The sequence below is a fragment of the Nanorana parkeri genome, unplaced genomic scaffold (genome assembly GCF_000935625.1).
Source record: "Nanorana parkeri isolate BGI_ZX_2015 unplaced genomic scaffold, ASM93562v1 scaffold1184, whole genome shotgun sequence".
Taxonomy (NCBI): Eukaryota; Metazoa; Chordata; class Amphibia; order Anura; family Dicroglossidae; genus Nanorana; species Nanorana parkeri.
Window position 1 is genome coordinate 320,031 of NW_017307452.1, and position 18,626 is coordinate 338,656.

Genomic DNA, 18,626 nt, shown 5'->3' on the forward strand with positions numbered 1-18,626 from the left:
TTACAGTACAACAGCAGTCATCAAATATGTGAGACCACTATCAACCACAGATCAGCATGGCTAGAGTGTGTATTGAGGCAAGGAAGTGAACAGACGATATAATCTATGCAAAAATGTAAAAGAAAACCTTCAAACTAATATGACATTGATACCCTGCCTGCTCCACTCCTTGAAATCAATAAAAGGCTAGTACACCCAAAGTAACATAACATTCACTTTCGAAAACATTGCTCTGCAAAAGGGAAGCATCCACCGATCTAAACTCAAAACCTCCCATTCGCTACCAATCACCTGATCAGAGAACTTGGTAGGGTTATGGATTCTGCTGTAAAGTTAACTGTAATGAGAGAAACAAAGCTGCTATTGCTGACTTCTGTTGAAAAAGCTGAGAGCCAGGGAATTAGCATTTTCAAAAGGAGAAGTCATCAATGGCAGCCTTTATATTTTTCTCAGCACAGGTTTATTTTGATTCTGATACCTTTGATCACCTTCAGGGAGTGGGGTAGTGAAACCGAACTTAAACTCTTTTAGAAAATGTCACATGCTGAACTCTGGTAAAGAAAATGCAGCACAGGTATAGCACTTCTGAAAGGAAATAACATAAATCCTGTTTATTTGGGACACATCTACAAAATAACATGTTTGGATTTTATCAGTAAAGACAAGTGCAATCACAGTCTTTCACTTGCAGCAGCACCTACTAATGAAATCTGATATTGTGACGGTCATACAAAAAAAACCAATGTATTTCAGTCCACCAAGCAATAAGACAACAGGACAGAGGTCCTGCTCTTCTTTATTGTTAAATACTGAAAACAAACATATAGTGTTAAACATGTCAAATATATCACATTACGTCCAAATATCTTTATGTTCAGGGAAGAAAGTCGTCCAGCAATATCATGGATGCCTGTATATGTCTACTAGTATCATGGGAACAATTACACCTCAGCATTAGACATGACAGGTAATAAATGTGTATTTGCCTGTATGTCAGTGCCACAACTAGCTGACCCTTTCATAGAGTGATGACAATGCTTCCTTCCTGCTCTCTTTCCCCCAGTTATATTTCAGGAGAACATATTTTCCTTGCTAATAAGTACCACAGCCTGGGGAAGCAGTGAACTCCAAAACTAGAGCAGAAAATTGGAAAGACAGATTCACAAGTCTATCCGTGAGTTGTGTCCTTTCTCACAGCGATACATCTTGCCTTCAGAGTAATTCATTTGACACACAGTCTCCCTGCAGCTGGCTCTTACCGGTCTTTAGTAAAAGATGGGTTTCTTCCTCGCAGTTAACAACTTATCATCTGCTGCCTATTTCAATTCTGCCATTCTTTCCAGTCACTTTTCCCTGCCTAATGCAATTATTCTATAAGGAGGAAAAGAAAATAAAACTGCAAGAAGACAAAAAGAAGCCAAAGGATTATTGCAGGTTACTGATACCTCATGAAAAGACTGAACATATTGGAATGTGGTTTTTTTTCCACTTCTTGGTGGACTCAGATGGCCTGAGGCAGTGTTTTGTGGTGTGTTTCATCTCCCTATACTTTTACAATTTCAGAGGAAGCTAGGGGACAAGATTTTTGTTGTTGTTTGCAACCCCTTAGATTTAGAAAGAACTCAATATAATATTAAACAAAAAGGTTGCCATTACTTATGCACAAAGCAAATTATTAAATTCAAAGGAAATGACAACACTATTGCTATCACAGTATGCATTAGCAACGCATTTGGTTAATTACTGCCTTAATACTTGGGACAAAAATATTTGGTTCAGAAAAACTTGCATTGGCTACCCCCTTCCCTCCTTAACGTGCTTAGCATTTTTGCAATAGGTTATAATTATCTACACCACAGCTGCATGCACATCTTCACTGCTTGCATGGCACTACACAGCTTTGCATTAAAACCCTCACAGTCATGATCTGCACCCTTGGAACATCCTTGGTCCACAATGCAATGCCTTTAATGGAAGGCCGGTTAACAAGTTTGCCAGCTTCAGATTACTTTTCAACGTCGCCATCACCAGGCTGAGTGTCTCCCGATGTGCACGTTATTACGTATGCACGTGACTTCATTACACACGTGCGTAATGATGTCATGTGCACTTTACTGTGGGTGGCCATCTTGGTGGTGGATGCCACCAAAGAGAGGAGGGGACTTCATCCAGTAGGATAAGGTATGATCTAGCTACCCTCCTCTCTCAGATATTGGGCTCTCAGTCCATGACCAAATGGTCAACTTTTCAGAGGGGGTGACACCAAATGACTGTTAGTCATTTAAGTGTCATCCGGTCCGGGGCCACACCTCCCACAAATTAACCAACAGAATTTGTCAATGCAGGCTAACGGGGCACAAGGCAAGACAAGAATGATTTTGATGCAAGACTGTGCGGCACCAGGCACACCACACAGCTTAACTCGAGGCAGATATAATGAAAACATAATTGCATTAATTGGTGTTTTCCTCAAGAATTATATATATCTATCTATCTATCTATCTATCTATCTATATATATATTTACTTTTTTGCCTGGAGCAAAATTTTAAACAACAATCTAAGAGAACCTGCAATGAAAATGCAATGGAACTGTCAGCTTTAATTCTTGACAGCCACTGACCTGCCTCAAGCATGTTAGCTCAGGGGCTCAAAAATATTGAATCTGACATTAAGCAACCAAAATGTCAGGGCAGGTCCGCAATGGCAGCCTGCAATCTTCTATTGGGACAGGTTTCCTCTAAATCCAATAGAACGGACATGATATTGCATGGTTATGGTATGGTATTTGTTGAACAAATCAAAATCATGATGGCAATGGCTAGCTAATTGTACTTCAGATTTTGCAGACACATGCTACTGTCCCCTCCCTATTCCTGTATCACATAGGAGCCCATACTTAAAAGCTGACAACTAGCTTTTTGAAAACTTGTAAAAGAACATCTGCAAGGGATCTGTAGTGTTTGGAGCTGAGTGCCTATTTTTAAAATGATTGAGCACTGGTTTAAAAAAGGGTTGCTCCCTTTGCTGTGTGATCTTGATAGTCTATGTTTGATACACTTGTGAAACAAATGGCTGTTTTGTATGGAAACCTTCAAACCTTCTGAGAAGCCTGAACATAAGTGACAGCTCATGAACATTTGATGCACTAAATGAGTTCTGACCAATCCAGGTTTAGAGGTCATGGCGACAGCAAGGTGCCTAGAACATCAAAAGGGTATATTACTGTATAGATAAGCGCTCAGAGCTGTGTCAACATGTAATCTATGTGGGCTGAACATGCAACCCAGCAGAACATTGGTAGTTCCTGTGTGCCCTTGTACCACCACACAAACATTATTCTCTCTGGCAGGGTTTCACATATTTAATATATGCAGTCCTGTGACATTTATTTTTTTCGGAAGGCTGGGAAGGGGGGCAGGGGTGTTTAATTGGTGGCCATTCTATTTATAGTGTATTTACATTTGAAAGAGTTCTAGCGCTAAAAATACAACCTTATCAATGAATATGAATGTCTGCAATTCATAACTATTAAAGTGACATTTAAGTCTCAATATTTTACATATATCTACTGCTAGCAAGCAGTAGATATATGCAAAAACATTTTTAAAAAAAGCTTGCTCGCAGCTGCAGAATCCAGCTTCTCAGGAGGATGCGTGCATGCGCAGTGGAGATCAGCAGTGGGGAGAGGAGGAGAGCTACTGTGTAAGTCAATGCACGCAGCCATGAGCAAGCATGCCGGACAGATTCCGTGGGACAGGAAGAGAAAGAAGTCTGCACTGCATCAGAGAAAATAGTAAGTCCCTCTGCACTCCTCACAGCGCTCCCGGCCCAAGTACTTGTAGTGGTGCTCGCAGTGACAATCACGAATGGCACCGTGCAACAAACAGTGGAAAGCAGAAATCACCAGCACTCCGTAAATATCTTTGATGTCCATTTAATCGGACCAATCGTCAATTGTTATGTACAAAATAGCGACGTTTTGGGACTGTACAGGATCCCTTCATCAGGGCGGTCCGATTGAATGGACATCAAAGATATTTACTGAGTGCTGGTGATTTCTGCTTTCCACGGCACTGCATCACAGACTGGCACCAGCGCTGGAGGGACTATAACTTTACACAAACACAAAATGAACAGAATGCATGCACTCAAAGCCCATTCTTACTTCCACAATACCATTGCTTTTCAGTTACAATTCTCTGCAAAGACTGCAATGTATTTTTTAGCATCCCTCATCTCTCCCCATGAATCCATAATAATGCAAGTTCAAAAGATTAACATCACAATTATCAAGTTCATGAACAAAGCAATGATTTGGAAAAATACATTTGAGGTCCAAAAAGCAAAACATGCATCTCTGCCATATTAATCCCTAGCACTGCTCTGAATGATTTCATACACTGCCTATACACACCCTTTAACCACGGGTGCAGGCTCTCTTTATCATAAGATACCCAACACAGAAACTTCAGAGGATATGAATTAAAACATATGGGCCATGGGCAATTTGCCCATGGCAACCAAGCAGCTTCTATCATTCATTTTCAAAGCTTAACTGAACAGAATTAAGAGAGAAGCTGATTGGTTGCCATGGGCATCTGCTCCAGATTCTGTCTGCTCTAGTTTTGATACATTTATCCCACTGTGTCTAAATGTAAATTAACTTTTGGCTTTGAAACCTTTGGTAATTGTGTCTTTCCATCATACTTTTTAATTTTCTAAAAGACAACTATACCTTGGCGTACAAAGAAAAATATGCCGCTTAGCTAAAGTACACAAATAAACGTGGATTACTTGTCCAATAAATTCCTGGCGAGGAGAAATGTAATTATACCATGACACTATTAGTTTGCAGATATTGTGTACAGGTCAACAATTACTAAACTTGCTAATTTCCTAATTGCCTGTGCCTTGTCAGCTTGTACAATTTATGCACGCATGAAAGTAGTGATATACAGTAAATTCTGCACTTATTGCCCAGCATGCAGATTTCACACTATGTTGAGCATGTTCTCAAACAGCTCATAAATAAATGTGCTAAGTGGAAGCAAGTACCAAATAGAAGAGCGAAAGATAAATACCGTAATCTGTGATCTTGCAGGTTACTAAATAAAGCTCTCTGAGGCTTCGGCCTTCCTTTGCGATGACTTCTACACATCTGTACAGACACAAAAGAGAAAGGATGATTTCTTAAATTACATTGCTTACAATATTGAAATGCCATCAATACTTAAATATCAAAAAGAAAAGACCGGCACAGAATTTACGCTTCATCCCTAATCATTTATGAGTGATTACGCCTCATCCACCCCCCTCTTTCATCAAATATATTATGAGACTATCATTGTAATCATTTATCTATGAAAGACTGGGCACTGGACTCCTCCAGCCAAAAACCTGAAAACAAAGGGACGATGGCTACATGTTGTGGCGATAATGTGGTTCATTGGGGCATTGCCAAGAGAAAGATGAGAGACATGAGACCGAACAATGCAGAAGAGCTGAAGGCCGCTATTGAAGCATCCTGGTCTTCCATAACACCTCAGCAGTGCCACAGGCTGATAGCTTCCATGCCATGCCGCATTGAGGCAGTAATTGCTGCAAAAGGGGCCCAAAAGCAAGTACATATGCATGCTTATACTTTTCAGAGGTCCGATATTGTTCTATGTACAATCCTTGTTTTATTGATTGCATGTAATATTCTAATTTTCTGAGATTGTGGATTTGGGGTTTTCATGAGCTGTAAGCCATAATGATCACAATTATGACAAATCACGGCTTGAAATATCTTGCATTGCATGTAATGAGTCTATCTCATATATTAGTTTCACCTTTTAAGTTGCATTAGTGAAATAAATGAACTTTTGCACGGTATTCTAATTATTCGAGTTTCACCTGTATGACCTCATTAAATGGGATTGGGGGATGAGAAGGTGCAAATGCAACAGTGTATACCGACTGCTCTTTAATCTTCCAGTGAGCCGCATCTATAGCAAGATGGAAAAAAAATGAACTTGCCATGGCACACAGCCCACTAGCTCATCGAAGGAGTTGAAATAGCGAACCTAACCTTTAATAATGTTGTAAATATAACCTTTCATTTGAATCTACCTTCAAATCTAATCCTTAAACAAGACCTTTTCTAAGCGAAAAATAAAGACTGACATTTTTAAAATAAATCTTTTTAAATGATTTACAATAATAATAATAATAATGATAATAATAATAGTACACTACTCCAAGGGGCCTCATTCGGTCAGGTTGTTTTGTAGGTATAACATATATAATGAAACAACAGTCTCTCCATTCCTCATCCCTATGGGTACCCAATGCATGGAGTGTGAGGAATTGAAATTGGGGAACTGTATGGTGGTACATGGCAGGGACTCAAATGAGTCCATAGGAAGCTAAGTGTCATCTTCTATGGTGAGAAATGTACTTGGTGGAGGAACACTGGAAACAGGATAGGATAGTTCACATTTTTGAGTTGCGAGCGACTGAAGCTCACAGCTGTAAAGGGATTAAGCGGCTATGATGTCCATACGTTAGAGCAGGGCTCAAAATTTAGTCCTTAACTACTAGCCAGGCATCAAGAGTTACTAGCCACCAGTTGCCCCACCTAACCCCTACCCTGGCCTTAACTCCGCCCCTAAACACACCCTCTTAAATAATCTTTTGATAATTCTTATTTTATGATAGTTGCCGCTTGTAAACGGCAGATTAGGGATTCCTGCTACAGGAAAACGCAAGTTCCTGACACAGGAATCTCTAATCACACCTGAAATATAGAGTAGGTGTGAATGGGGCCTAATATACACATACACTAAAGGTATGTGTATACTATCGTACAATAATCACGGGTGATCCCGCGATCCTACGATAATCGCGGGTGTATGGGCAGCGTGCGACCGCTTCTACTGTAAGGTTGTATGACTTTCGTCTTCCATGCACGCTGGAAAACCTGCCGAAACGGTTGGCGGGTTGGTGGCGTGGTCGGAAGACGAATGCCGCACGGGCTGATGTGCGCAAGCGCACACTGCCCGTTTAGCTCTGCAATCATCGGAAGCCCTCCACTCAGCAGGGAGGGCTTGCGATGATCGCAAGTACGATCTGCCTGTCCAAGATGGGCAGATGGTAGGAGATTTTAATGACCTTACAACCATCACACAACGAAAGTATAATATAATTAATAAAATTCCCCCCACACACAAAAAATAACACACTCCCCCGTTATAAGTCCCCCCACACATAACATAATATACTCCCCCCTTATTAACCCCCCTCCACACACACACATAAAATAATACACTCCCCCCCTTATTAACACCCCCCCCACACACAAAATATTACACTCCCCCTTATTAACCCCCACACACACATAAAATAATACGCTCCCCCTTATTAACGCCCCCACACAAAATAATAATACACTCAACCCCCCTCACCTGTTCACGTCTTTGCAGGGAGGAGGCTGTGAGCAGGATCGATCCCTGGTTATCTGAGGGTGATTAGTGAGGTCTGCAGCAGACCTCACTGATCACCCCCAGATAGCCAGGGATCGATCCTCCATTTCTTTCGGCCGGAGCTCAGAAATGTCAGAGCTGCGGCCGAAGGAAGCCGGAGCTGACAGGAGCTGCTCTGCGGTCTGCATGCGACACAGATGCAGCCCGTGGAGCAGCTCCCGCAAGTCAGGTACGCGGTCTGCGACCGTGTGCTTGACATGTCAGCTGGCTGCAGGTCACATAGTACCAGCTCGCAGGCCGGAGTTGGCCTGCGAACCGGTACTTGGAGACCCAAATTTCCATTCGCCCTCACTTTATTTTTACTCGCCAAATGCGAGCAGAAATTTTGAGCCGTGCGCTAGAGAATGTGTGAGCAAAGCTCCTGTTTAAGTGTCCAGGTAGAGTGAGAAGTTGGAATTTACCAACATTTTTCAGAGGGAAAGGTGGTGGGGCCAGGTCCTCCACCAATCCCAGGACATACACTTTAGGAAACAACTAAGTTCATGCTTGTTATGGTCATTCGCAATAAGTCATGTTCTGAAAGAAAGTTACAACTTTACAGATAATCAAGAAAATTTGGAAGAGATTGCTGTCAACCTGTCCACATCAACGGTAAGTAGATTAAATGGTGGGGTTTGGATTTTAAAGTTAGTTGGAATAAAGCACACTTTTTGGAGGAGTTTGAATTGTATTGGTATGTCTCTCACAGACACCAGTTGTTGGAAGGGCATCTACAAAACCTCTGTCCAGTTCTCCTCATTAAGATCCCAAAGGCTGCTTTTGTAACAGACTGCCATTTGTGAATCCTAATTTTACAAATTAATATTATACAGTGCCAACAGTTGACACAGCACTTTACAATATAAGGAAGACATTACAATTACCATACAATTCAAGGCAAGATGGTAAGGAGGGCAGACTTTGACTGGTTTTCATGTTACCAACTTCAAAAGCTGTCTGGTTTTCATGTTAATCCACTTTAATACTTTGGGTCACTAACCCAGGATGAGCAATTAGGACTTTACCCTGACTTTCCTAAAAATAAAAGGGTTTCAGTTCAGTTACTAAAAGATAGATGATCTCAGCATTCTGATAGAGTTGGATAGAGTTGTGAGAGGTCATAAACCTGGTTAAGTTTTTTTTGCTTGAATCACGGCTCCCTGCAGGGAGTCCCACACCCCCCCCCCCCCCCCCCCCCCCAAGAAAATGAGGGAACATTTCTACAAAGTGAATAAAATCCCTCTTATGCAGTTGTCACCGTAACACATATATCACCCACAAGATTGCCTCCGGTTTTGGTGGTAATTTAAAAGTTTAAACTTTCCTTCACTTTTAGTCCCGGGACAAAGGATAACCAGATCATATAGCATAAGAAAGGATTAAGACTTGTTAAGTCTTTTTTTTTTATATGTCCCATTAGGCAGACTCTCTTCCCTTCCTGTCCCAGATACAGAGAAGGCAATAAGAGGCGATCTCTGCAAATTGAAGGGATATCCACTCTTAGAAAATGGACACCATTACAGGTTTAGGTATTGGAAGAATTCCACTCATCTAATTTTTTTTATGCTAAGTAAAAAAAAAAAAAAAAATGGTTTTCCCAAAATTTCCTGTACCAGAGACAATGGTTTGTCAGGGTGAATATCCCCCCACCTCTATCCACAAATAATAAAACCGTTTTGGTTGGGCATACAATTTACAGGAAAGGTAAAGCAAATTATACTCCAAGATGTGCTATTTGTCAGAAGAAAGAGGACTGCACACACTAGGCTTCTTACATGTTACGTTTTTTAAGGCTGCTCTAATTTCATGAGGGTGTAACTGTCCTGATTCTGATACTGCAGGATCGTTTCTTCTTCTCCTGTGACTAATGTTCCTTCCTGCTCTAAACAGACGATTCCTCAGGGAAAGGCTTGCTCTGCTCACAGAATGTCCTACAATATTTTACATTGCAGCTCAAAGTGAAAACCCTTAACTCCAGCCTTCTGTTTGTAAAACTGGATGTTCTCATCTAAAGTGACACTAGAGTGCAAGTAGGTTAATGACTGCGTCACTTACTTACACCAGTAAAATGACGCTGAACACTGTGTTTCCGAGTTTGTTGTAAATACTTACTAAACAGGATAAATTCAATCAAAAGAGAAAACATTTTGGCAACAATTCACTCATGAGCCATTAAAAAAAAACTGGAAAATTTATAAATGCAATAGTTTTTTTTTTAAAGAATATATTTTTCTTTATTTGATTGCCTTTCATATACATGCAATAGTTAAATATCTAACTATTGTCCTAAGTAGGATGGATATATATAGCATAACATAAAACATGACATTACAAAATTCAGGCTTATTTTAGGGATTGCTAAATGCACTTTTAACAAGCCCAAAGAGTCTTAATCTACGGCCAGCAGTCAGGAATTCTGTTAATTCTGTTGTGAATGCAGTAAATTGATATCAAATTGTTTGCCCTGGGTTATTACACTTTTGTCATCACCATTACACTTTACACAAAGTTATTAAATGAGCTCAAATATTAACCACACAAACATCAAAATGTATGTACTGTTCATCCAATACGAATATTACAATAAAATAAAACATTTGCACTTTTTTTTTTCTTGTGAAACCGATACTTACCTGTCTGCACCACTAATTCTTGCTCTGTGCTGCTTTCATAGAATATTCTGCATCTAAAACACTTCCAGGTGTATCAGATGCCTCATATCCTTGAGTGCTGTTTCATTATGCTGGACTCTACATCATTACTGTGTCTTGTAGTGATATAGAAAGCATCATAGGACATCACAGAGCACAGAGGACGGGCCAGACATCTGAAACTGCCAGAAGTTTCAGATAAAGAAGATTATTCTGGCAGTAGTAGCTCTCAGGGACCTATAAACACACACACACTAGGTTGGACTTATGTCTTTATTCAACCTCAAATACTATGTAACTATGTACAAATTGAAGATCAGCAGCATCAGCAGGACAGTTACGTATTTTCAATGTTCTTTTGCAGGCACTGTATTTATTTTGGAACTGACAGGGTCACTTTAAAGGATAGGGGTACTGTATTTGCACAATAAGTGCATTAGTTACAATTGCATATTCATTTAACTACCTCCCAGCCGGGAGCTTCTTGGATGCAACTGGGCGTGTATACACGTTCTGTTACATCCTCCTGCGTGCGAGCGGGGAAATGCCCGTTATTTGAAAACAGGCAGCGATGCCCGTTAATATACAAGCGATCGATTGTATGAGGTCCCGTGACGTGCGCCCCCCCCTCCCCTCCCGCTGTCAAGCTGGTCGCGGGCTCCGGTGTGACCAGCATACTGCCTCTGTCACGGGGGATCAGAGGGAGATCAGAGGGAGATCGGTTCACAATCTCCCTCCGGTCCCCTCTCCGCTGTCAGAATGCGGAAGTGGTGTATATTACATCACTTACGCATTCTCGTGTCACTCTCCAGCTTCAGATGCTGGAGAGAAGCTGATCTCTGCTTCATCAGCTTCTTTAGGGTGGTCCTAGGTGACATTAGGGGTCTTGGAGACCCTTGATGTCTCCATAAAGAGGACCTGTCACCTCTTTTGCTATCACATAGAGGGGTTTCTCAGCTCCCTCTGTGATAGCAATAAAGTTAAGTGGAAAAAAAATAGGAACAACATTTTAAGTTTCCCCCCCAAATTCTTTTAAAGTCACAAATACAAAAGAATATAAATAAAAAAAATAAAAATTGTTTAAAGTCCCCACCCCTACATACACGCATGTAAACATGCGTCAGATGCGCATACCTGCGAAAACAACGATTGCGCCAATTACGCCGCACATGTTACATATTGCCACGGACGTCGGAATGAGAGCAATAGTTCTAGGGACATCAATCACTGATAACACTAAACTGATGAGCTGTAAAAGCTTTTAAAGCGTCGCATATGGCCAATTTTGGGTATGCTAGTTTTTTTGCGATTTCGCGAGTGCGCACAATTTTTAAGCTTGACATGTTTGGTATCTATTTATCCGACGTGACCCCGTCTTTTATATTTTACCAAAAAAGTGGGTAATATTAGTTGTTTTATAACATAATGTAAAATTTTGTCAGTAATTTCTCCTGAATATAGTAAAAAATAAAACCCCCAGTGGTGATTAAATACCACCAAAAGAAAGCTCTATCTGTCCTCAAAAAATGGTATAAAATTAATTTCAGTACAGCGTTGCATGACGGAATAAATGTCAGTCAAAGTACCGCAGCGCTGAATACTGAAAAATGGCCTGTCCAGGAAGGGGGTCTAAACACCTGGTCTTCAAGCGGTTAACTTTATTGCTCTTACACTGGGGCGGATAAGCTCCTTATGGAATAGCAAAGTGAAAAGACAGGTTCTCTTAAGGAAGACTTCAGTGGACTTTTAGACTCCTAAGGTAACCACTGCACTCTGTTGAAGCTGATCAGACACAAACAATGCTCAATCTCCTTCTACCGCCTGACAGCTCTAAACCAGAGTGCTTCCATGTTCATTCTTCACAGGGGAAATTAGCAAATAGATGTTCCCTGATGTTCCCTTGCTCCATCCTGACATCCACAATGAAGGTCTTAGGCACCCAAGAGGGATAGGTGAGTCTGCGACACATGGTGGGCAGGGCAGTTAGGGAATCCATTACCAGTGCATAGAAGTGATCATTTCTATATGAAAAGCCAACTAAGGAGTACATTAAGCCAAAGCTTTTTTCTTCTTCTTAATTTTGGCCAGAGTGGGAAAGGGTTGCTCTTCCCATACATTCGGCATGCCTCTGTTCAAGGGTCAGTGATGGCCACTTCACCAGAAATCAAGGAATGTATATCATCTCTGCAATCAAAATTGTAACTTTCCATCTTGTTGAAATATTTTCTTAAACATCAGTTTCTTTGCTACAAATGGCTTTCAATAAATGATTTTTTCAAAACCTAATTTAACAGCTACACAAATTCTGCTGCTGTCAAATTACCAAAACCTTTGCATAAGATTTTCTAAAAAAATGTTGATTGATTGATACATATTCCATCTTGTGTCAGTTCTACCTCCCATTAGAATAAAATGTTTTAGACGTCAAAGGAAGCCAAGGAAAGTAGAGGCTTTTGAAGGACAAAACCTCAGGTCTTGATTTTGCTACTTTCTTATTTTACTCACTACTAGGCATCACATTAACATACTTTTAAGTGTCTCCTGCTCATAGGCAAAGTTCATGAATAGCATGAATTTAGAATGTGTGTGTGTTGTCGTAGAACATCAATGTGCTAAGGCTGTGATTAACACCGAAGGTGCAGCTTCAAAACCTATTTCACAGCTTTGAGGAAGGGTAAGTAGCATGCTATCCAGGGCAACCTTTTATACAGATTAGCCAAACTGAAGAAGCAAAAGTGATGAATGGGAGAATGTCATAGTGATACTACTACTTATGGGGGGGGGTGAGATTTCTAACTCAGTGAAATAGTCCAAGGGACTGTCACCTCTAAAAGTCTTTGCTTAATTACCTGGCACAAGAGAAGAGCAAAGAGATTTTAAGAAATTCTAGTGGTCTTACTGCAACCTCACGAATTGCTTTCTTACTTTCACATTTTATAACATGTCAAAACCACTCTTAATAAGAAAAACTGTATTATACATTAGTATTAATGACAGGTGTCACATTGACAAGCAAACAGCAAATGAGTATCTCTAGTTCAATAACTACAGCATGGTACCTATGACTGTTCCATTGCTTTTCCGAACAACCTTCAGTTACTCAAACATACAAAAAAAAAACCTGTCTGGAAAGGCAACTGGCAACAGGACAAGGCAAGGCAGAGAGGAACACTGAATGAAACACAAGGAATAAAGCCGTATAACAAGCAGATGAGAATGATACAAAATTGATACAAATAAGAGGAATGAGATATCAGGCAAAAGGCAGCCAGTGAAGTATCAGGTAAGACAAAAGAGAACACAATCAGGCTGACATTACTATTTCATTGTTTCTTTTATGCGATTTTAGCATATCCAGACATCAATGCTCTTAACACTGGCAGATACTGAAATTACAGCTGCTGGTATTCAACAGAAGCCACAATTTCTGCCTGTGCAAGATAGTGTATGAGCACTGAGGTAGCCTGTTGCCTTTGTAGATGAGAGCACTATTCATTTGTCTCTGTATTACGGAGGATCATAATCAGGACAGGTACAGTATTTAAAATACTAAATCTCATTTAACATGTGTTCTCCAGAATTATTCAGGCTTTGGGTTTTTAAGATGAGAGATATCAATAGTATCAGACTCAACCTTTTTTTAATAATGAATCCAGATCAAACAAATCTATAATATATTGCACAGCAAAATATTTCTTAAAATATTTGCCCAAGCACTAAGACCTGGTTCACACCACAGCAGATGTTTTTAATGCGCATATAGATACACACAAAAGTCAAAGCATTGCAATGTGAAACATTCACACCTGGGCATTCGTACGTGCTGACAAAAATGTGCAATGTGAGAAAAGGTACATGCACAATTTTCTGGGAGGTTGCCGCACATTCTGAGTGTGGTTATAGCGGAGAACATACGCAAAAATGCACGTCTATTAAAAGTTGTGCGTTTTGTCAGTGCGTACAAACGCACTAAAAACTTGTATAAATGCACACGCTTGGGTGTAAATGGAGCCTTCCAGTCATCATGTTTTCCAACAACTGGCTCCAAATCTCATATTGCCTAAGTTTCCTGTTGAATGCAAGATCACCAAGAACAGCGTAGTCTCCAGCAGCTGTCCCTGTACTAGCTAGTAAGAGTGGGATGCATGGAAGTGGCTTGCCTTGCCTTGTCTGTGTGTTTGTGGAGACAAACACAGCTTACTAGCACAGACAAGGGTGGCTCCAAAACCTTGTAAGGGAAAGTAGCCGTCCTAAATCAGTATATCAGAGCTACTTTTAAAGGGACCAGCTGATTGTGCAGGAAACAAACTTTTACAACACCAAACAGCAGCAACCATTGAAAACTATTTAAGGTTCAACTGGAGCCAAAATTGTTGATTTTGTTTTAAATGGAGAAGGATTAGATCAAGCTTTTATTGCTCTCTGTGTCCCTGTTAGGGAGATCCTGGTGACTGTTATCATGGAAAAAAAATCCCAATTTTTTTTTGGGGGGGGGGGGTCACAGGAATCAATGGAAACAGTTCTAGTAACCTTACAGACTACCTCCACCATTTCCCTTTCTTTGTAGGGATTTTCATTAACTTTCTGTTGTGACTATTGGACAGCTAGTAAAGGAACAGGGGTTATAGGCCTCCCTTATCCCCTTATCCTAATCAAAGGTTTTTTGGCTTTAGTTGCAATTTAATCAGCTTAGAAACCTTTTGACAGTGGTAAAAAATTACATTGAACAATAAGAATCTGATTTATTCATTCATTCAAACATCTCTATAAATGTGTAAAGACCAAGCTGGTGACCATGTTAGTCTGTGTGTGTTTTTTACATAGAAAAAGTGCAGTATAAACATCTCTATTTCTGAACGCCCAGACCTCCACAAACTAGATCTGCCTGCTATAGCACAGGAAAGGAGGGGCATGCTACAAGGTACTGAGGTAAGAGATCATCAGTCATAGTGGTGAAACATGGACTATTTTCTAGGCAGGAATTTTCCTGTTCAAAATTCATTTAGGACCTGAAATTGCTTCTGAAAACTTCAGTTCTGTGTGGCAGTGGAAGACATACAGGGTACACACTATAAGAGTTGCAAACAGACATTAAAGGACAGTCTGTACAAAATGTGTGTGATTTCTAATAACTTCTGTGCAAATGTATTGCAAAAATGCTGTCAGCAAAACAGCAGAAATATCCATGCAGGATTCTTTATAAATCACCTCCATTGCAATTGATTTTCTTTAACCAAAAATACTGGAGGAACTTAATGGTTTCTAAAAGATGGCACAACAGCTCATCGCAGTTAGTTTTATATGTATTGGGGGCAGTTAACAGCCAAAACAGCCCGCATACCACAATTGAAAAGTTTCAATATTCCTACCTTACTATTTAAAGTAACATTAAGATGCTTACCTTTCCCACTTAAAGCCAGGATACATCACTGCGGGTAAAATATTGTGAGGCCATCACTAGGTCTTTGGCTTTTCCTGCACACCTCTACATGTGTTCCTGTGTATGGGGAGGCTTATGAAGACTCCAGCACAGACAATGTTTTTAAAATGCCTCACCTCTATTTTCCAGCAAAGGTATAAGGGGATGGCAGCCTGTGCATAAATTTTCCTCACATCCTGTACTGTCTACTGTACACACCAACAATTACAAGACATAAACAGCATTTCTTTTATTTTGTTAAATATATGTTCAAATCCCCCCACCGGAGCTTCACACTAAAAAGTTATATAACTTCCACAAGGTGGAAAGGTTAATAGAATAAAGAAATGTCAGCTTATAAACTATCAAACACATTCAAGGGAGGCTTGAATTATGGAAAATAATTGTATGTAGAACAGGCAACGTTCTTTTTTCCCCTCTCTCTCTCTCTTCTTCATGTTTTTTTGTTGTCTATCACTCAGATGTTTGGTACATGGCATTAGTGGCAATTGAAAGGAACTAATGAGGAAAAATGACTATGGAGCTTGCAAAAGTAGTGGTCCTTGGAGACCTTGTTACTGTTTGTGATGCACTTCAGGGCAAAGTGAAGCTAATTGGAGTTGCCATACGCTGGTTATCAGACTTCACTTTAAAGGCCTGTGTTTCAATCACCTCCAGAGGTGTGAAAGGGAACGGCACCATCAGAGACATTAATGCAGTGCTTGATGAAATTCTAAATTAACATTTGAATGTGCTCTCCAAGTCTCGATTATTTTGCACTGTATTAATTCAAAGTATGCTTGAAGAGAAAAAATGGTCCAGTATTTGATGGACTAATCAAGCAGAACAATTGTATGGCTTTACAAAAGAAACAGTATACAGATAGATAATAACATAATTTACTTTGCAACAATAATAGTAAAAAGAAAACATTTTATGGTCAATTAGGGACTCAGACATATTTGGGTGTACTTCTTCACTAAGCTTTACTGGATCATGGGTGCGGACAATGGGACTGGAATACAAGACAGTAAAAGGGTCTCATCTCTCCACATAACACATATAGTTAACAGACACCGTGCTAAAATTCCCAGCACACATGAATGTGCCCCTTAGGGCACAAAAATCAGCATCATGGCATAAAATCTAAAATATTGGTGCCATGTTAATCCTCACTTGCTTAAAAAAGTACCAACACAAAACACCAACAGATATTTAAATATCTACTATAACCAATCATAAACTACCACATCAATAAACAATACATCATGAACCAATCAGACAATAGCAAGTAGGTGGATACCACAGGGCCTACATTTCCCTACAAAGATCTTTTCTTATGGGTCTCAGTTCATCGTCAGAATGCCTATGACCAGGCAGACTTAAAGTATACCATGCATTTTGGGCTTATCCTTAAATTAAACCTTTTTGTAAACAAAAAGGTGGCAAATTATGTGCAATGCTATCTGGTAAATTATATACTCCTATCCCTGTCTAATTGGTACTCTAGACTTGCATGGGGCCAGAATCACCTCAGGCTGCAGGAAATTGTTGACTATTTTGTCTTTAGTGGGAGAAAATACGTCTGTTTGTTTTCCAAATGGATTGGATTGAAACAGTGCTTCAAAAGGAATTGCCTACACAGAAATGTTTTGATGTATGGGAGTCTTTTATTGGTTTTACTGGTTTCACTGAAACAAATACTTGTCTACTGTTTTGCCTGAACCTCATGTTAGACCACGAGAATGTTATCTGCTGATCCGACAATTCAGTTGTATTTGATTTAAATTATATTTCTATCTTTTTCTTCATGATGGTCTTGAGGGGTTGGTTAACCGCCACCACTGCAGTTTCCCCCTTCTCCCTATTTTTAATTTGTTTTATTTAATTATTTGGCTGTGTCCCTCTTCTGCCGCTGTTTTATAATTATATTTCTCATGACATTTTTTAACTGAACGCTTATGAATGTTTGTCTTTCTTTTTTGTTCCTCAGTAAACATATTTTTTTTTAAAAATGCATAAACATGACACATAAAGCAGTGTATTCACAAAAGGGAGAACAAATCATAGTATTTATTTAAACCCAGTAGGGAAAAGGTTTCTAATCGTATTATCCACATTGATAAAGTGTGTAAATGTGCAGCGCTAAAAATTAAAGTGCATAATATATATAAAAAATGTAAATATATAAATATATATAGTTAAATATATAAATATATATAAATTAGATAAACGTCTATTCCCACAACCTTACGTAATGTTGGGTCACAGTTGTGGAAAATTTTTAAGTGTTTGGAGAGGCTGTGATTGTTGTATCCCTTTTTTATATTATTGACATGCTCTTCCAATCTGTGTTTCAGTTGCCTAGAAGTTCTTCCCACATATTGCAACCCACAGGGACATTCCAAGAGGTAGGTCACGTATCTACTGTGACATGACACAAATTTCCTAATTTTATAGTTTTTGTTCGTAGTATTGGACCTAAATTCTGTAATCTTTTTCTTAGTCCCTGTAGTTCTACAACTAATACAGTATTTACATGGGTAGAAGCCTATACCGTCAAATAGGGTTATTTTCTCTCTAGGTGGATCAACAACATTTTTAACCAGTCTTTGTCTCAAATTCGGTGCTCGTCTATATACTATTTTAGGTTTCTCGGGGAGGATTGGGCCTAGGATTCGATCTCTTTTTAATATGTGCCAATGTTTAGTAAGGATGTTTTCTACCTGTTTGTATTGTGCTTAAAAATTTGTGATGAATAAGAGAGGTGGAGGAATTTTTGATCTTATAGTAGGTTTTAACAATTATAATCTATCTCTCTTCCGTACACATGTCTGTATTTTTCCTAGCTCATTGGTATTATACCCTTTTTCCTTAAACATTTCTACTAGGATTCTCGATTGTTCCACAAAGTCTTCATCCCTTGTACAATTACGTTTAATTCGGGTAAGTTGCCCCTTTGGTATTCCTTTTAACCACATTGGGTGATGGCAGCTGAAAGTAGGGATATACCCATTCCTGTCCGTTGTTTTAAAATGAGTTTTGGTTATAA

At 39.6% G+C, this 18,626-nt stretch overlaps 1 protein-coding gene across 1 annotated transcript in view; it reads right to left on the reverse strand.

Moving 5' to 3' along the window:
- LOC108796870 (F-box/LRR-repeat protein 17-like) overlaps positions 1 to 18,626 on the reverse strand; it is a 441,331-nt gene that overhangs the window by 211,468 nt on the left and 211,237 nt on the right. The window contains exon 4 of the mRNA XM_018568421.1: positions 5,084 to 5,160. Coding sequence (XP_018423923.1) covers positions 5,084 to 5,160 — 77 coding nt within the window. The remainder of the gene's footprint in view (positions 1 to 5,083; positions 5,161 to 18,626) is intronic.